The sequence below is a fragment of the Eptatretus burgeri genome, chromosome 3, assembly GCF_056783735.1.
Source record: "Eptatretus burgeri isolate ZD-2024b chromosome 3, Ebu_testis_v1, whole genome shotgun sequence".
NCBI classification, from domain to species: Eukaryota; Metazoa; Chordata; class Myxini; order Myxiniformes; family Myxinidae; genus Eptatretus; species Eptatretus burgeri.
Window position 1 is genome coordinate 94632802 of NC_140963.1, and position 18864 is coordinate 94651665.

At 46.0% G+C, this 18864-nt stretch overlaps 1 protein-coding gene across 1 annotated transcript in view; it reads right to left on the reverse strand.

The window, feature by feature from the left end:
- PSMB4 (proteasome 20S subunit beta 4) overlaps nt 1-15401 on the reverse strand; it is a 31601-nt gene extending 16200 nt beyond the window's left edge. Inside the window, exon 1 of the mRNA XM_085874600.1 lies at nt 15225-15401. Within this exon, the coding sequence (XP_085730726.1) occupies nt 15225-15337 (113 nt within the window). The 5' untranslated portion in view covers nt 15338-15401. The remainder of the gene's footprint in view (nt 1-15224) is intronic.
- Between the last annotated feature and the right edge of the window lie 3463 nt (nt 15402-18864).

Here is an 18864-nt window from a genome sequence, read left to right on the forward strand (position 1 = left end):
ATAGACTCGTCCCGAGTCGTCAAATTTTCGTGTGATCAGCATGTGTAAGTTTTCCCCTAGTACGTTTTACCTTCGGATCCCTGAGTGCGACATTTCTTTATACGTGTCCCAAAAAATAAATAACCTAATGCGCTGCGTAACTAACTAAACAAACTCTCACAGACTCATTCGGACAACTTAATGAAAATTGCCAGCGCTAAAACAAACATGCAGGTGGGTTTCAACTTATCAACAATTTTTATTTAACTTATCCATTACATTACACGAACCATGGCCCAGGACCTGTGATCTGTGAAAGGGAAAAGGTAAAAGTCATTTCAAAGTCATTGGTGCAGGGGAATGGATGGAGATGGTATCAAAAACACAGAATGGACGGGATGGATGCAAAACATGGTGCACAGGCTGCTCAATGCAGTCCCCGGGTGGGGCTGCCTGTAGGACAGTCCTCAAAACTGGATGATCCTGGCGCACATGGTGATGGATGGACACAGGGGCAAAAACAAACAAGGGCAGCAGGCACGGGGTTCATGGCAGAGGCAGGCAAACGAGGCATGGCAAGGCAAGCCCATGCAGAACAGGCGACTGCAGCACAACAGGCCGGCAGGTGAAGCTGGCCAGCCTCTGGTGTGGTTCCATCAGGTCTGGAGGGAGTGCGGTGGTGCCGGCCGCTCTGAAGGCGGGCTCGGACCAAGCCTACTGTCTCCCCCCACCCCCTCTCTATGTCGCCTTCACCTATCTCTGTCCATACCCACTCCCTTAATTTGCCACAAAACACAACAAAATTTAGCCCCTCTTTATTTTTATTTCCCATTTATAATTGTCTCCCGAACCCCCTTTATTGTCTCTGTCCGGCTAACATTTCTCGGCAACATAGCCGACTCCCAACCCCTAAAATCCTATTTAGAGGGGGATAGGAAGAACTGGTATCCTGTCTCGAGGCCCAACAAAGCCTCAGAATGGCCTACTCAGAGTTCAGCGATCTACCAAGGTGGGTCCAGCGGCCTACAACGAGCAAAGGGATGGATGGTGCGAAGGGGTACATCTCCGAAATACCCTAACATTTATTACACCTGAAACTACCCCGGGGCTTTCCAAAAACGCCTCACACTTTAAAACTATCAGTTCTAAAAGCAATGATTCCCGTCGTCTGTGTTGGTGTCCATTATAAATTTGGGCCTTACCCTTAAATTTTCATTCGTGCCCTCGCACAATTTCTTGGCTGGGCAGCATGGCTCAACTGGCAGGAACTCCCCCTCTGCCGAACTCTAACCATGGCACCCCCAGGCCTGCAGGCTGCCTCCGAGCCCAGCTGCTCCCTATGAATGCGGGGGGTTGCCCTCTCTGGCATTGCCCCCCTCCGATGCCCATGTGGCGTGTTGGTGCCCCGAGTCCCTTTCCGAGGGTCGCCCATGCCCCACTACGCTGCCCCCGTGGCATTCTGGCGCTACGGGTCCCGTTTCCGACGAGTTGCACATGGCCACTACACTATCCCGCCCCTCTTGGGCCTTTGGCCGACTCTGGCCGACTTTTCCGGTGCACGGGGTGCCCACTAAACAAAACTCACCTTTCCACAGCCACGCTCCCAGCCGGTCCATGAACTCCTGCACCCCTCCAAACGGGTTTCGTGCCTTCGCTCGACACAAACAACAAAACGGCCTCCATTTTGTTAATTTGGATAACCCACGAACTAACATTACTCTGACCCCGGGGTCCCTTGGGTGGTAATCACTCCTCCCCCCAATCAAACAGCGCACCATGCATACCACATTCACTCCACTCACAGACTTGGGCCCGCTGTCTCACACACTCATTCCTCACACACTTCCCATTTCACAACTCGCACCAACACTCTATACTGCCATCCTTCCTAATTAAATCCCCTGACAAACTCGTGCTCCCTCGTCATCCCTTAAAACTCATGCACGTTCCATTTACTCTACTTAGCCAAGCTACGTCTCCACTACACATTTCCAGTCTGTCCATGTCTCCAAAAATTCCCATTTCCTAAATCTAAACTGAAATCCCTCCAACTAATCCATTCCACGGGCTCCATGAGGAACAACCCATGTCCCCATGAAGCCGGTCTAACTAACTCTAACTAGTAGTCTTCCTGTGCCCCTTGCCCAGGGCTCCTGTATACTGGAAGCGAGGCTTTTCCTCCTTCTCTGCATCTCCATGCCGGTGGTTTATGGTACGCCCGTTCGTCCTTACGGGCGTTACCGACGTCCTCTTCAACGGCCAATCCGTGCGGCAATGACGTCACTCCGCCAATTCCGAATAGCGCTCGCTCGCGGGGAATTACAAACGCGGGAGGTGCGCTGTTTGTCCGGCATTCGTGCCGCGAGATTCCTGCCGATGACGTCACATGCGCACCGAGCCTGCAGCTGGCGCGCGCGTAATGTCTCGGAAACCCGTTCCGCATGCTCCGCAAACAGAACACGCGATAAGCAGCACGAAATGTCCCGAACACGCGTCCACGTGGGGACCCGCGTGTTCCAAATCCACCTAACACTCGTCATCTTAACAGTCCTCGTGATGGCCTTTTTCGATACGCGGGACATTAAAATGCCGGATTCCCTGTGTGAAAACACTCACGCGAGGGCCGTTCGCTACCTGCCGAAAGGGCCCCGCACAAGACGTCCCATGAAACCGGCGTGGTTCTCGAAACGGCTACAAGCGGCCCTTTCGGCTCGCTGTTCCTGTCCCTTGTCTGGACCCGTCTGTCCATTTCCACGCACGCCATTTCACTCACGCTATGCGCGCGTTTCAACACGCATTTCGCCACACTCGTAACCACACAGACCAGAACAATTACACTGGGGATTCGCGCTACCATAAGGGGTCCCAGGGCCTCCATATACCCCAAGCTCCGCGTGTACCCATTAACAGCACTCATCCGCTCTACCTCGTTCGGCACGACCGGACTCACCTCGTCGTGGTCCGCTTCAAGGGGGCATATTCCCTCCCCTCGTTCCTGAAGGAGGTCATCCTGCTGCTTACACCGGGCCACCAAACATTCCCCGAGCTCCCCTCATTGTCCCTCGCTAACTCCACCTGTGTGTGTTCGTCTTTACTTTCATCCAATTCACCCTCTATCTCTATTATTTATTTTAATTCTTGCGTCTCCCTTCGTGTCTCTGTGAATTCCGTCACCTCATTCATTACCTCCGTTTTCTCCTTTATTATCTCCTTCGTCCCGACGAGTCTCGTACACGTCTCAGTCACCCCATTTAATTTTTCCCTCTCTGTCACCGTCACGAGTCTCGCCAAACACGTCTCCCTTATCAACGTGACGGCGTCTCTAGTCACCTCAACCTCCCTTAATTTCTCCGTCTCCATCGCGGGTCCGACACCATCCACAATCCCCCTCGTTGGTTCGGAGTCTCTGTCACGTGGCGTTGCCATGATTCCTCTGATGCCCGTCCTTATTGCCTTCTGCCCTTCTTGGAGGCTTCGCCCCAAGCTTTGCATTTCACCCCGCTGCGTTTGCATCTCACCCCTCATTGCATCCATGTTGCCATTCATTTCTTGCGCATTTGTAATTATTATACTTTCCATTGCCTCCATCTTGGCATTTATTCCCTTCATCAACGCCTCAAACATCTCTCTCACGTCAAATAACCCCGTGGCAGTCAATTCGCCATTATCGGGCGCGGATCCGCCAGGGACCGGGGAGCGAATTTGACAGAGGAGTTGGGGGTGGGGGTGTTATACACTGTGGCCCCTGCCGCTGCACCCATTTCGGACTCTTCATTTATTTGTGGGGTTCAGTCAACCTGCATAACCTAGTCCTGCATGTGATCTTGTCCTGAGCCATAGATTCTTTTAATTCTAAATCTATTTCTAATCCCTCCTGCCCCCGCTCGCCTTGAGCTGCCATTTTGAAGATCGGAAATAACAATTTGTATGCTCATAATTTAATGGGAACAGAGGGTCGCTCTACACACCCTTGGTCCGATTCCCGTTAATTTAGTGTGGAGGGGGATGATTCTGAATCCCACTTCCTGACACCAGTGTTGTGGATTTCCGCCCGTTCGGCGTGCGCAGGACCTTATCAACCCAAGCCAGGCCGCGCGTCCACCGAACGAGCAATCCAGTCGTAGCTTCCGGATCAACGCCGAAACCCAGCTACGGGTGTTGTTAACCACACCATAGATCAGCCAACTCTTCTGTCCACGCGCTACAGGGTCAATCGCCGAATTATCGATGTACCTAATTATTCACGAAGACAGAAATGCAGGGATCTACACCTCAACGGAGCCTGCACGAAAACGAGCCGCTTAAGCATCTCTTTCTGTTTGCGATTGCCGAGCGGTTATACAGTATATTGCCAAGCCCCGTCGGACACGATTATCTTATCGGTGTTAAAAACCAGCTAACATTCCGAACGCTCCATGGCAGTCAATGTGAGGAAGGGACGCTACGAGCAGGTGACATTTAACAATGGGGAACATTTATTTAAACACAGGCAATGCAATGAATGGGGGGGATGGGGAAAAAGACACGAGCAAAAACCTACAGCCGAGTTCCACTATGAAATGTAATGCAAATACAATACAGGCACTTAACAGTTTCCTACTTATTAGACGGGCCCACAAACACTCGTACGCAAACACACACCCAAGAAATGGTGGCTGATGCCTTTAATCAGGACTTCAACTCAGAGGACAGATGAGCTGAAACCCAGAACCTATCTCGAACCTCTCCACCTCATGTGGTCTTCAAGCCGTTCGGACCCGGGCTCCAGCGAGAGCGAGCTGGATCCAATCGCCGTGAGCCGCGATCCTTCCCGAGCTCCAGCAAATCCTCTCGCGCTTCTGAACACGTGCTGGTGAGACGAGGCGCTGATCCTTCCCGTCAATGCGTCGCTTCCTCGAAGAACCACCTCCAAGATGAGGCCAAGGAGTCGCACCAAGCTGGGAGCCAAAATGAGAACAAAGAGCTCCGAGCCGAGCAACCAGCAAAACTCTCTTCCGATGAACAAAGCCTCTCAACATGAAACAAGAACAAGAAGCAACCACCAGCAACTCGAGCCGAGCAACCAGCTCAACTCTCTCCCGATGAACAAAGCAGCCGACTCTCTTCGACGAACCAAGCCAGAGCCCAAAAAGCGAACCGAGCCAAGCAGAACCCGAAGGCCTGCTGAAGAGCCAAGCCAAAGCAAAAAGCTCTCCAAAAAGCCTCCACCTCGCCAAGCAGAAGCAAGAAGCTCACTGAACCAAAAGTCTCAACCGTCGCCAAGCAGAACCTGAAGGCCTGCTAAAAGCCAAGCCGAAGCAAAAAGCCTTCAACCCTAACCCGAGCCAAGCAGAAGCCGAAGCTTACTACTAAAAAACGAACAAAGCTGAGGATCTCTTCCTGATTCTTATCGGCCCCTCCCCCGCTCCCGGCGTGACTCATGCCCTCGTGCTTCATCCCCCGCTCAATCACGGGTGGGAGGGAGTTGTTTACGTCCCGTGATTCAGGACGGGAGGGCTCTTCTTCCTCTTCGCAGAAGAGGGGGAGGGGCGTCTTCCTCTGTGTTGTGATCGCTCCCGAACTATTAAATTAAATCACAGCGCATTTAATCGATTTCTACCCATTAAACAATGGAAGGTGACCTATCTATAGAACATGCACTTATCGACATATCTGAGCTAACGGAACCAGAATGTTTTGTGCGATCGAATTCCGAATTCGTAACAATATATATATATATATATATACATATATATACATACATACATACATACATACATACATACATACATACATACACACACACACACACACACACACACACACACACACACACACACACCCCCACACACACACACACACACACACACACACACACACACACACACACACACACACACACAGTCATGCGCCGCTTAACGACGTTCCGGGCAACGACGGATCGCATATACGACGGGTCTGCCAGCTCTGAAAAAGAAAAAAATGTCGCTGAAAAATTCCGCTCGCAGAGTGATGTAGCCTCGTATAAAAATATCACATACAATTATGTACACTCTACAGAACATATTACCTCAAAATGATAATAAACAACGACAGTGTGGCCCTGTTATAATGCGATCGTTGAGGTCCATAAAATGTCATCGCGAAAAAAAACAGGATCGTGCTAAATCGGGATTCAAGGAAATCGGCTTTCAAACGGAAGAAATGTTTCCACGTTTACCTTCAAGCAAGTAAATTACCTTTGAATTTAAGAATTCCGCGAATAAATCGTTGTTGTTCGTCAATTAAAATAAATTTTTTTTTGGGGAAGCTTTTTATGTTGTTAAAACAATCGCACTGTTCCGAAAATATCACAATTGACAGGTGCTCGTTTATTCATTTGTAAATTATAACATTGATGCAATGATTACGTATTTATAAAATCCAAACGCTATTTATTCACCTTTCGAAAATCGATGCGAGAGGAGGTTGTAAGCTGCTGCTAACAACACTGATGGCTGTCATGAACTGCACAAAGGTAAATCTAACGTGTCTTCTGTCTCTTGGTGTTACAATTGCCGACAGTATTCAGTGCAGTAACATGCTGTACAGGTTTTTATCCGAGGAGCAATAAGCTACACCATATAGCTTAGGTGTCTTTGTTTGTGTCAGCACGATGTTCGAAAACGAAAATGAAAAAAAAAAATGATGTTCGCACAACGACGACGTCGCTTAACGACGCGTTTCTCAGAACGTAACCCTGTTGTTAAGTGGCGCATGACTGTATTGTTGCGAATTCGCGCTCGCCGGCATGCGATCGGCCGCTCGACTCGAATGGCGGCCGCCTCACCCACCGGAACGGACAATTCTGTCGTGACCCTCTCGGAACAACGCCGGGAGCTAGTCACGGGTGGGGGTTTAACCCCACCACGACCGTGCCAATTGCCCACCCGTGCAGGATAGGGTTGCTCGCCAAATTCGATCCACCTAAGTACCTGCATGGATGGTCGACCGGGCGATCGTACCTCGCTGCAGGCTGACTCCGGACACGAACCGCCTAAGCGGTCCGTTCCGTGCTATCGGGATAACTGAGCGGTGTTATCGTCGAACTCGGCGGTTCCGATTAATTATTGGGCGTATTAAGCCCACTACAAACCCTTTACGTGAAGCAGGATGGAGAGTCAATAAAGAAAAGACGAAGCGAAACGGGAAAAAAGTTCACACAATGCACATTTATTACACGACACACGGAAAGCACACATATACAGCCAGTCAGAATGCACCTATATCAGGAAAACAAAAGAAACAAGGTTGCAGAGTAACAACCGAATACGCGTACACACGGCAACACTTACACAGTTCTACTTTACAAGACACGGCGCCGACACACATTTACTCAAAAGCAAAGGAAAGAAGCCACCCTCATAGACAAGGGGGCAGACGGACCTGTAGGCCAATATGTGCGCGGGAGCTGAAGGAGCGGCCAGGTCCGCGAGACCGGGTGGGTCCTACCCGTGTCCTCGTGGCGCGTTGGCGGACGAGCCGCAGACGTGGCCGCGTGGCTGTGCTCCGACTCCGTGCTCCTTCGCAGGTTTCATTGGCACGACGTTTGGAGTGGGGTGGGAACGGGGCCCCCTTGTTGCACTATCTCAGCGCGGGGCAAAAGGGGGAATTGTTGATGCTCTGGGGGAGGGAGAATGGCTGGCTGGCTTGGGTCCCGCGACGAGCGATCTCCCGCCGCGACGTCGTCGCCGACTGCAGTCCTTCTCGCCTCGGACCCGAGCTCCTTGGCCTCTTGCCACAACTCTCCTCAGCCGACTGCAGAACCCAACTCGATGCCTTCGCCTCCCGACTCCGCTGCTGCCACACTCTGCTCTTCCAAACTGACTCTGCCCAAACTCTGCCTCGCGCTCGGTGTTTTATAGGCCGGCAGGAGAACCAATATGCAAATTTCCGGATCAGGATGAGCTTGGGGGCAGAGCCATGCTCGCCCATTGGACGGAGGAAAAGTGGGCGTGAACCTCCCCTGATCCTAGAATTTGCATATTTTGATTTCATACGGATGCGCCTGGAGGCGGGGCCAAGCCGCTCCGCGCTTGCTGATTGGACGGATCAGAAGTGGGCGTGTAGCATTCTTGATCCGAATTCTTCCTCGGAAAGGCCACTATTTGCACTCGCGGCTCGGTGCGTATCGCTTCAACGAGCCCAAGACAGCCCGACGCTCAGTGTTCACAGGTGGTGCGGGAATGGCCGTAGAAGGAGAGAGGTGAGGGTGGTGGAGGGTCTAATCGGTGGTGGTTTGATGGTTATGGCGGTTGAGACGTGGTTGGTTCAAAATAAAGATAGAACAGAAAAACGGCTATCTCAAAGCGTCGCAGCCCGAATGAATCACATAAATTCCCTCTAAACAACGGGTTTGGGGCTAACTACACATGTACTTAGAGTTAGCTTACCTACGGGACCTGAATGGTGGTTTTCGAATTTCCACATCCGTAACAGTATGTATATATATATATATATATGTGTATATATATATATATATATATATATATATATATATATATATATGTGTATATATATATATATATATATATATATATATATATATATATATATATATATATATATATATATATATATGTGTATATATATATACATACATATATACATACATACATACATACATGAAGACGCTTCCAACCAAAAGTAAAATAAACCAATGTCACCTGCAGGGTGACCCGTATCTTGCCAAAAGGTGACCACGTGTGACTTCTTAAAGGTCACACTGAGGTGAACAGAGCTGCTATCCACCAGGAACGACTCCTTGAGGAATATCTGCCTACGAGAGATTCCGATGAGAATCGTTCTACAGAGTAACCATTAAAAATATGCTTTTGCCTCATAACGTCACCAAATCACGTCATAATGTCTCAAACTTAACATATCTAGAAAGCACTCATCAAGGTGTTCAATTTGAGGTACAACACGATATGGTTCCTAAAACTTGAAAATTTGACCTTGGGGTCAAATATGTTTGACCTTCGGCGCTAACCATGAAGGTCAAGGCCAATCGCCACCAAAAATTAATCAGCTGAGCGCCAGACCATGAACTATATTCCCATGAAGTTTGAAGATGATTCGATCAAAATTACTCAAAAAAATAACGGTTTCCTCGACTCCCCTGATTTGCGACAAAGTGACCTTGACCTTCAAAATTTTGTGCACTGAAAAGGACCTCTATAGGCCTCTGATATGTGAAGTTACAAAAATTTCCAATGATAACTGTGCTCTGCAGAGTGATTTATACGTGATTACAGACCAAAAAAAACCCAAAAAAAACCATATGAAGGTCAAGGCCAATCGCCACCAAAAAATAATCAGCTGAGCGCCAGACCATGAACTATACTCCCATGAAGTTTGAAGACGATCCGATCAAAATTACTCAAAAAATAAGGGTTTCGTCGACTCCTCTGATTTGCGCCAAAGTGACCGTGACCTTTGACCTTCAAAATTTTGTGCACTGAAAGGGACCTCTAAAAGCCTCTGATATGCGAAGTTACAAAAAATTCCGATGATAACTGTGCTCTGCAGAATTTTTTATACGTGATTACAGACAAACAAACAAACAAACAAAAAAATAAACCAATGTCACTCGCAGGGTGACCCATATCTTGCCAAAAGGTGACCACGTGTGACTTCTTTGAGGTCACACTGAGGTGAACAGAGCTGCTATCCACCAGGAGCGACTCCTTGAGGAATATCTGCCTACGAGAGATTCCGATGAGAATCGTTCTACAGAGTAACCATGAAAAATATGCTTTTGCCTCATAACGTCACCAAATGACGTCATAATGTCTCAAGCTTGACATATCTAGAAAGCACTCATCGAGGTGTTCAATTTGAGGTACTACACGATATGGTTCCTAAAACTTGAAAATTTGACCGTGGGGTCAAATATGTTTGACCTCAGGCGCTAACCATGAAGGTCAAGGCCAATCGCCACCAAAAATTAATCAGCTGAGCGACAGACCATGAACTATATTCCCATGAAGTTTGAAGACTATCCGATCAAAATTACTCAAAAAATAAGGGTTTCGTCGACTCCCCTGATTTGCGACAAAGTGAGCTTGACCTTTTACCTTGACCTTCAAAATTTTGTGTACTGAAAGGGACCTCTATAGGCCTCTGATATACAAAAATTTCCAATGATCACTGTGCTCTGCAGAATTTTTTATATGTGATTACAGACAAAAAAAAAGAAAAAGAAAAAAAAACATACAAGCTGACTAACATATCTTGCAAAAACTTCGTTTTGGCAAGATAAAAATAAAAAATAAAAATAAAAAATAAATAAAAACATACAAGCTGACTAACATATCTTGCAAAAACTTCGTTTTGGCAAGATAAAAACGAGATAGACTGCTAATTTGAGCAAAAAAGCGAGAGCAGACCGAGCCTCAGACAATGTTTCCCCGAAGGCTTTATCAGGCACAACGGACCCCGAGCCTCGGCATGTGCCCGGTTTCGATTTCGATACGACTGCTCATTTGCGGTCACATGCTGGTGCTCAAGGTCAAATGACGAGTGCTGTAAAAAAAAAAAAAAAATTGCAAAAGCAAAAACAAATGTCAAATCACATCATTGAAGGAGTGATTGTCACCCTTGCACTTTTTTCAAATCACTCACAATTATCTCTATAAATAAGTTGAAACTGACAAAAGTATTTTGTCTCCACAATTCTTTATTTCACTGTTATATAACAGAACCTTTGTTTTTGATTCAGAACTCAATACAGTGCTCCCTCACCTATCGCAGTTAATGCGTTCCAGACCCACCCGCAATAGGTGAAAATCCGCGAAGTAGAAACCACATAGTAATTTAATTATTGAAACACATTTTAAACGTATTTTAAACCATTATACAGCATCCACACACTCTTATTAACCTTCCCCACACATTTAATCAGTTATTTTTAAAAAAAAATTTCATCGGAAATGCGACTTCATGGGGCTGCAAAGCCTAAGACCAAAAATAATTTTAAAAATACTATATTGTACTATAAAATATAAAAAAACGTATTATGGGTACTGACCTCTGAAGATATGATGATGATGATGATAGCTGTGCAGTACAGATGACGATGAAGATGACGATGATGAGATGAATGTAGTACTGCACAGCCAAGAAGAGCATTAAATCTCTTCTGCTGGAGGCGACTTCTACTCTTCTACTTCTACTTGAAAACCCGCGATGTAGTGAAGCCGCGAAAAGTGAACCGCGATATAGCGAGGGAGCACTGTATATCCTTTTAAATCAGAAAATAAAAAGAAATGGCATTGACAAAATTATTCACACCCTATTATTGACTAAATATTTGGTCGTGCAGCCTTTGGACAAAATAACTTCAGTCAAGCACTTCCTATAGCCATGAATGAGCTTCCTACACCTCTCGACTGGTAGTTTGACCCACTCTTCTTGTGCAAACTGCTCCAGTTCTCCTAGATTTGAAGGGTGCCTTCTCCCAACTGCTGTTTTATTTCGAACAACTTCTAAAAGGTGCCAATAATATTGTCCGGGCCATTTTCGGATTCCTGTGAGAAATAGGTAAAGATTGTCGTTTTTTTCAGCTTTGGTCCACTGCAAACCAAAGAAATACATATGTAGATACCAAAATATTTTTAAATTTCAACAATTTGCTGAAAGAAATGGTGCATTATTTGAAAAAAGTGCAAGGGTGCCAATGTTTTTGGCCACTACTGCATGTCAACAATAAGTACTGTATAACGAAATACTGTAGTTATTGTTAGATCTACCTGTAGTTCTTTGACATCAATCATATAATTGATCGTTTCCTTTTGAGATGTGTAAATTCCAAGGGACAAGGATGCGGTTGAAAATCTGCCAGGATGCTGCACATCCCTTTCAGCTATCGAGTGTGGGTTCAATTACCTGAGTGGTGCTTAACAGGCCGAATTGAGAACGTTGCATTCGACAAAGTCTCAATCTGTGGAATGGACATATTGTTGTGGGCCGGGTATCGGCTGCGAGCACGACCGCTAGTTAGAGCAGCAGAGTCAACTCCACCGAACACCTGGAATTCAGATAGTTACCCTCGGACAACTCCGAAGGTACGGGTCTCTTACAGGACCGTGAATCGTCAATAAATCAACCGTATGGGCACAGGGTTATTTTCCAAACTTCAAAATACCGAGAGGCCCACGTGGCGAGCAACCGAGGAATTCACACCCTCGACGGAACTCGAACGGGACGAGCCGTAACTGTGCTCGACCTGTGCGTAACCTGAGCGGATGGGTGCCGAGGTCCCGTCGGTCCAAATGCACAACTACTGCAGCAACGGCCTTTTTAATTCTCCCAACACACACCGTGCTAAGCCAATGAAGGAAAGGGCAGAAATGAGCTGAAACATTCAAAAAATGGATATTTCTTTACAATAGAGGGGGGGGGGGAGGCACATGGAAGAGCAGAGTTAAACCGACTAAGCAATGCAATCATGTACAGCAAAAGCACTTAACAAATCCAACTTATAGACGGGCCCACACACAGATGCACAACCAAGATAAACGGATCCAAAGGGTGATTATTTGGCTCTCCAGCCGCGGAGGATAGTTCGGCTGGGAGTCAGGACAGCTGGCTACCTGGCCGCGAGTGCGTGGCTGGACGTCCACCCCTTCCCGGAGCTCCGGTCGCCACAAGACAGACCAGGGCAGTCAGACGCAGACCAGCGACGAGATGAGATGAGATGAGATGAGATCAGACCCAGTGGCAAGATGAGACCAGCGCAGACTCAGCGGCAGGACGAGACCAGAAGAACCAGCGTAGACTCACTCGGTGACTATGCCGTCTGTCCATTTCTTCTACCGCCGAGGTCGGGGGGGGGCGTGTCTCAAGTCACCGCACCCCTCATTCGCCAGGGGAAAGCGGTTGTCCCCGTGATTGGTCAGGGGGGGGGGTGTCGGAGCGTCACAATGGAGCGTCAGCTCCCTCAAACAGGGAGAGGAATATGGTCCTGCGTGGGCTGTGGTCATTAGCCTACCGCTGGGGAATTCGCTCGCATCTCCCTGATTAGGCGAGAGAGAGGCCAGGCCCTTTTGAACTCCGCTCATCGCGAGCGCTATGGCCTCAGGATGGAGCGAAGGTGCTGTTGTCGGTGAAGGTGATGTAAAAATCCTATCTTTCAGATAACTGCGCAGCGCACGTACACTCAATTCCCATTAGACACAGGGGATGGATTCTAACTAGAAACACATACTTATCAAAATAACTCAGCTCTGGGGACGGCTGTCTGTCTGTGTGCACAAGGCTTCCAAATTCGTAACAATATAAAGTTGGTTGCATTTTCAGCGAGCATTAGTTGGTGGACGTCAAAGTCTCATTGCGTCTTTCACGAAGACGAGGACGTTATTCCCAACACCCTCAAGAAATTACAAATTCCTGCCCAAATCATGTCTGATCGAATGGCAGAGATGGTCAGCTGGTTCGTGAAAAAATTGGGCCCAAAATATATATATATACATATTTTTTATAGCGAACGCAGTGAGCTTCATACTTAACGCGTGCACATGAGAGAATAGGAAACAACAACAACAACAACAACACAATACCCCTGGCAATTTGGAATCCGTGTCGTTGGCTATGACCCTTTTGTTTTGGTGCTTTTTCAATGCTGTGCGATGTATAAACACGATTGGGTTTTATTTCTATCTTGTGAATATTACTGAACGCATGCACATGAGAGAATGGGAAACAACAACAACACAATACCCTAGCAATTTGGAATCCATGTCGTTGGCTATGACCCTTTTGGTTCCGGTTTTTTTATTTTTTTTTGTTTCTGGTTTTTTTTTTGTTTCTGGTTTTGGTCATGGGGAATGATGCATGCCGGGAGATAAAGGCATCGTCGGAGACATGAAAGACCTAAATAATATCAGACATGGTGTACATTTCCTCCACTGATTTTAATAAAGATATCTCCCGCATCATCAAGCCTGGTGTTGGCACAGTGGTTAGGGCAGTGGCTTGGGATCCAAAAGGTCCTGAGTTCAAGCCCCGTTGAGCCACTGAATTAATACACCAGGGGGTTGACTCAGCCTGTCATCCTTTCAAGGTTGGCGAAATGAGTGCCAGTGTATACCCCGGTTAAAATAGGTGTACCATATCCCTGTGTTGTAAGAGGCGACCACGGTTGCGTCAGGAAGGGCATCCGGCGTAAAACATGTGCCAAATCACTATGCGGATCATACGGATGATCCGCTGTGGCGACCCCGAACGGGAGCAGCCGAAGGAAGAAGAAGATCTCCCGCATCATCAAAAAATATTTTTTAATCGTGATTTACGTTATTTGATCGCTGATCCCGAATCCAGGCCGAAGTAACCGGAAATTGCGTATACAGTTGTGAATAAGTCTTAGGTAAAGTCAGAAGTGAATGCAAGAAGAATACTATGTTCGCTTCTAATATATTTTTTTTTTGATGAGATCCTGTTCGAGGCGGTGTAGTTGTTGTTGTGAAGGTAATATTTATTTTTGCAGATGCAATCCTGTTCTCGGCGGTGTAGTTGTTGTTGTGAAGGTAATGTTAAGGTAATATTTATTTTTTCATAGCAAAAAGACTGTTTAATTTGATATATTTAAGAAGCGAATGTAAGAAGAATTCTATGTTCACTTCTCGGCTTTGCCTATTCCATATATATATATATATATATATATATATATATATATATATATATATATATATATATATATTTTCCAAATAATCTCAGCCGACCTCACAAGGTGTGGGATAATAGCGGCTGTAGTAGTAGTGGTAGTGGTAGTGATAGTAGTATCATTTCCTTGTTACATGGTATCGAATGACCATCTCTAATGTCCTGATTAATTTTTCTTCGATATCGTTTTAATGACGATGGAGAATGTTTAACAAGAACTCAAAGCAGTTTCTTCATTTGCGCACCGACAGGGGGCGTGGCCACCCTGACAAACGTGGTTACTATGACTACGGACAATCGTATGGAGAGGCCTTTTACACGAAGGAAATGCTGACCAAAGTTGAGAAGGCAGTTACATTAGGAATGAACGAGGTAAAATAATAATCATGGTAAATAACGTACACACAAAATTGTGCAGTTAGAATTCTCAACGAGAGAATTATTATTTTTTGTGTAATTACAAAATCGAGCGATTGCTGAATCACACCGAGACCAGAAGTCCATAAGATCCGATGTTCCGTGAATATTAAAGACAGTCTGTCTTGACTCGACGGTAGACTTACTGCGTGCGAGTGATTGGTCCGAAATCAGCAACAGATCCACCAACAGGGAAAGTGTAAAACTGGCCAGGCGCGTGTTCTTTAGGCCATGGAAGGAAGTCAGATGAAAGCGCCATCTTAACTCCGCAACGAATGGACGCTTCCGTGATCCTTCCGATCAGTCACCGCAAACGAGCTTCAGTTAAGATATACGAAACGGAAAATTAACAACAACCAAAAACAGTTAACTTTGGCACAAATGGTAATGCCGAGAAATGGAAGCCAAAAATAAATTTCCGGAAGAACTGCTGCGAACTATACCGCCGTGGCCATCATCAAATGTACAATAAAAAAAAACTCAACAATTGGCAATTCGCAACGATATTTTTTTTATTCTCTTTCTCCTTCCTTCCATACGAGTTCTGCTTCATCAGGATGAATACCGCACTGCATATGCAGGCATGGAACAGCGCCGATACAACCATTAAAATACCAGTACACTGGTACTCATTTCGCCGACCTCAGAAGGATGACAGGCTGAGTCAATCCCAGCCGGTGTTAATTCAGTGGTGAACGAGACTCGAATTGAGGACCCAAAGATCCCAAGCCAGCCACCCGAACCATGATGCCAACACCAGGCTTGAATCACAAGTGTCCTTGTCACACACCGGTTAAACAGCTGAACTCCCCCAAAAAGCTAGGTGACGTTAATAAAACATCAAAAGTTTCCATAATTAATTATGCCTGTCGATGTATTCGGTCATTCATTGTGCACTCTCAACCAATTTAACTTGCCAAGAGGACTACAGATCATAATTCCAGAAAGCAAAGGTTGTCGCGACTTCTTTAATGTCGACCGTGTATAACGCCGAACCCTCAATTTGTATCACGAGTTCGAGGAGTTCGTGTTATTTTCACACTTGTTTATCCGATGTTGCTTTCGCCTCGATTGCAAAAAGAATTCCAGAGGATTTCCCATTTTGTTGCCTCCCCCACCTTCGTGGAAAAGGTGTATATGCAGCAGATAGAGCGTCGTTCCACCTTATCGTGTACCCTTTTCCCAAGGATATCTCAGACTAATGATATTAACTAGCATATTAATGTTAAATATTAACATTGCAGTATTGCAAAATAATAATCATAATCTATCTATAATTCAAGCAATCTCAATGTGTCTGTCTGTCTGTGACCGCTGTTTCTCGACAACCACTGGTCCGATCTAATTGAAACTTGCCAGGTATATTGCTGGGGACCTGAGTATGTGCCTTTTCAAGGTTTGATATTAATGGGACAAGTGGTTCCCAAGTTATGGTCATTTATTTACCAAACCAATGACAGGACACGGTGCTATGACGTCACAACTATTACGTTTGCTATCAAAAAAGATACATACCCGTGGTGAAAATTTCGTTTCGATCGGACTTGCCGTTCCTGAGAAAATGATTTTTAAAGCGAAAGAACCCGAAAATTGCCAGCGGAAAAAGAAAAATAATAAATATAATCTATCTAACATTCCAGCAGTGTGTGTGTGTGTGTGTGTGTGTGTGTGTGTGTGTGTGTGTGTGTGTGTGTGTGTGTGTGTGTGTGTGTGTGTGTGTGTGTGTGTGTGTGTGTGTGTGTGTTTGTGTGTGTGTGTTTGTGTGTTTGTGTGTGTGTGTTTGTGTGTTTGTGTGTTTGTGTGTTTGTGTGTTTGTGTCTGTCTGTCTGTCTGTCTGTCTGTCTGTCTGTCTGTCTGTCTGTCTGTCTGTCTGTCTGTGTCTGTCTGTGTCTGTCTGTGTCTGTGACCGCTGTTTCTAGACAACCACTGGTCCGATCTAATTGAAACTTGCCAGATATATTGCTGGGGGCCTGAGGATGTGCCTTTTCAAGGTTTGATATTAATCGGCCAAGAGCTTCCCAAGTTATGGCCATTTATTTACCAACCAATGACAAGACACGTTGCTGCGTGGGCGTGGGCCTTGGGGGAAGGGAACCTCAGCCGTGTTCCCCATTACGGGTTACAACGTACGGACTTCCGGAGAGTGATGACTTCGTGTATTCTAATAATTTCTCGATTTCTTATGCGCATTTATAGATAAACACAATGCCCCAAGTTATGATCGTTATCATATTAGACGGTGCGTAAATTTCGGTAACATCACAGTGAGCTGGTATGCTCCGAAGCAGGAAGTAATTTTTTTTCTCTTCTCTTCTCTTTGTGTTTTTCCTTGCGATGACAAGGCGAAAAGACAAAATACGTTGGCGCTCATTGAATAATTGGCCATTAAAACTAAATTGCGAATAATCGTGACTGCGATATGCGAACTTCCGGGCCACGAACGTACGGGCACGCCAGAGCGATGGAACGGCCTGTGTGGTTGTTTCTTGGTCGCAATTTGAATATATTTTTATTTTTTTTATTTTTTTTAACGGGCACGTACTAGTCTATCTATAATTCCAGCAATATGTGTGTGTGTGTGTGTGTGTGTGTGTGTGTGTGTGTGTGTGTGTGTGTGTGTGTGTGTGTGTGTGTGTGTGTGTGTGTGTGTGTGTGTGTGTATGACCGCTGTTTCTCGACAACCACTGGTCCGATGCAATTGAAACTTGCCAGGTAAATTGCTGGGGACCTGAGTATGTGCATTTTCAAAGGTTTGATATTAATCAGACAAGTGGTTCCCAAGTTATGGCCATTTATTTACCAAACCAATGACAGGACACGTTGCTGCATAGGCGTGGCCGATGGGGAAAGGGCGCCATTTAGTTACCAATGACAGGACACGTTGCTGCGAAGGTGTGGCTGATGGGGAAGAGAGGTTACAACGTTTGGACTTCCGGATAGTGATGACTTACTGTATTCTTTCTCGATTTTTTCTCGATTTCTCGACTTACTGTATTCTTTGTTTCTCGATTTCTGTACTTTCTCGATAAATTATGGAGAGATAAACATGCACGCACGTACGGGCACGTACTAGTATATTAATAATAATATTAACAATAACAATCGGACAATAATTGTCAGTCATAATAATAATGTGATCTGCACTGGCCGTTCCCATGGATAAACTTAAAATTATTTTATGTGATTAGAAAAACGGTTTCCTTATAATCTCATCGCCAGCCATAAACACAAACTCACACAAAAAACTGATCCCTGGTGTGTGTTCCATGATCAATCAGCTTGCCGAGCCAGCCGTTCCTTATCAACCAAGAAACCAAGATCACAATCTGGAATATTGTGTGCAGTTTTGGTCACCACAATTCAGCAAGGACATAGATGCCATGGACAGGGTTCAGTGCAGGGATTATTTTATTAATACGCTAAGCCATATTTTGTGGACGAATCTCCTCCGAATCAACTGGACGGATTGTCGCCACTTTCGGCAAGCGGTTGCTCTGTGGTCTGATGAACAGCATGGGCTATGTGAGATCGCTCCAGACGGAGGGGTTTGGGAATTTTTGGCAATTTTCTAATTTTTACATTCTTTGCATGGCGACGTGTGACGTCACCGCTGAGAGGCGCAATGACATCATCGGTCATTCGCTGACGTCATTACGTCTGTTGCCGACAGACCGTCACCGCTAATGTCATGCTGACTAATGACCTCAGTCTCAGAAGGTGCATTTGACACAAAAAATGTAACAAGAAATATTGTGTAGAAAGAAATTCGATAAATGACATTGTGAA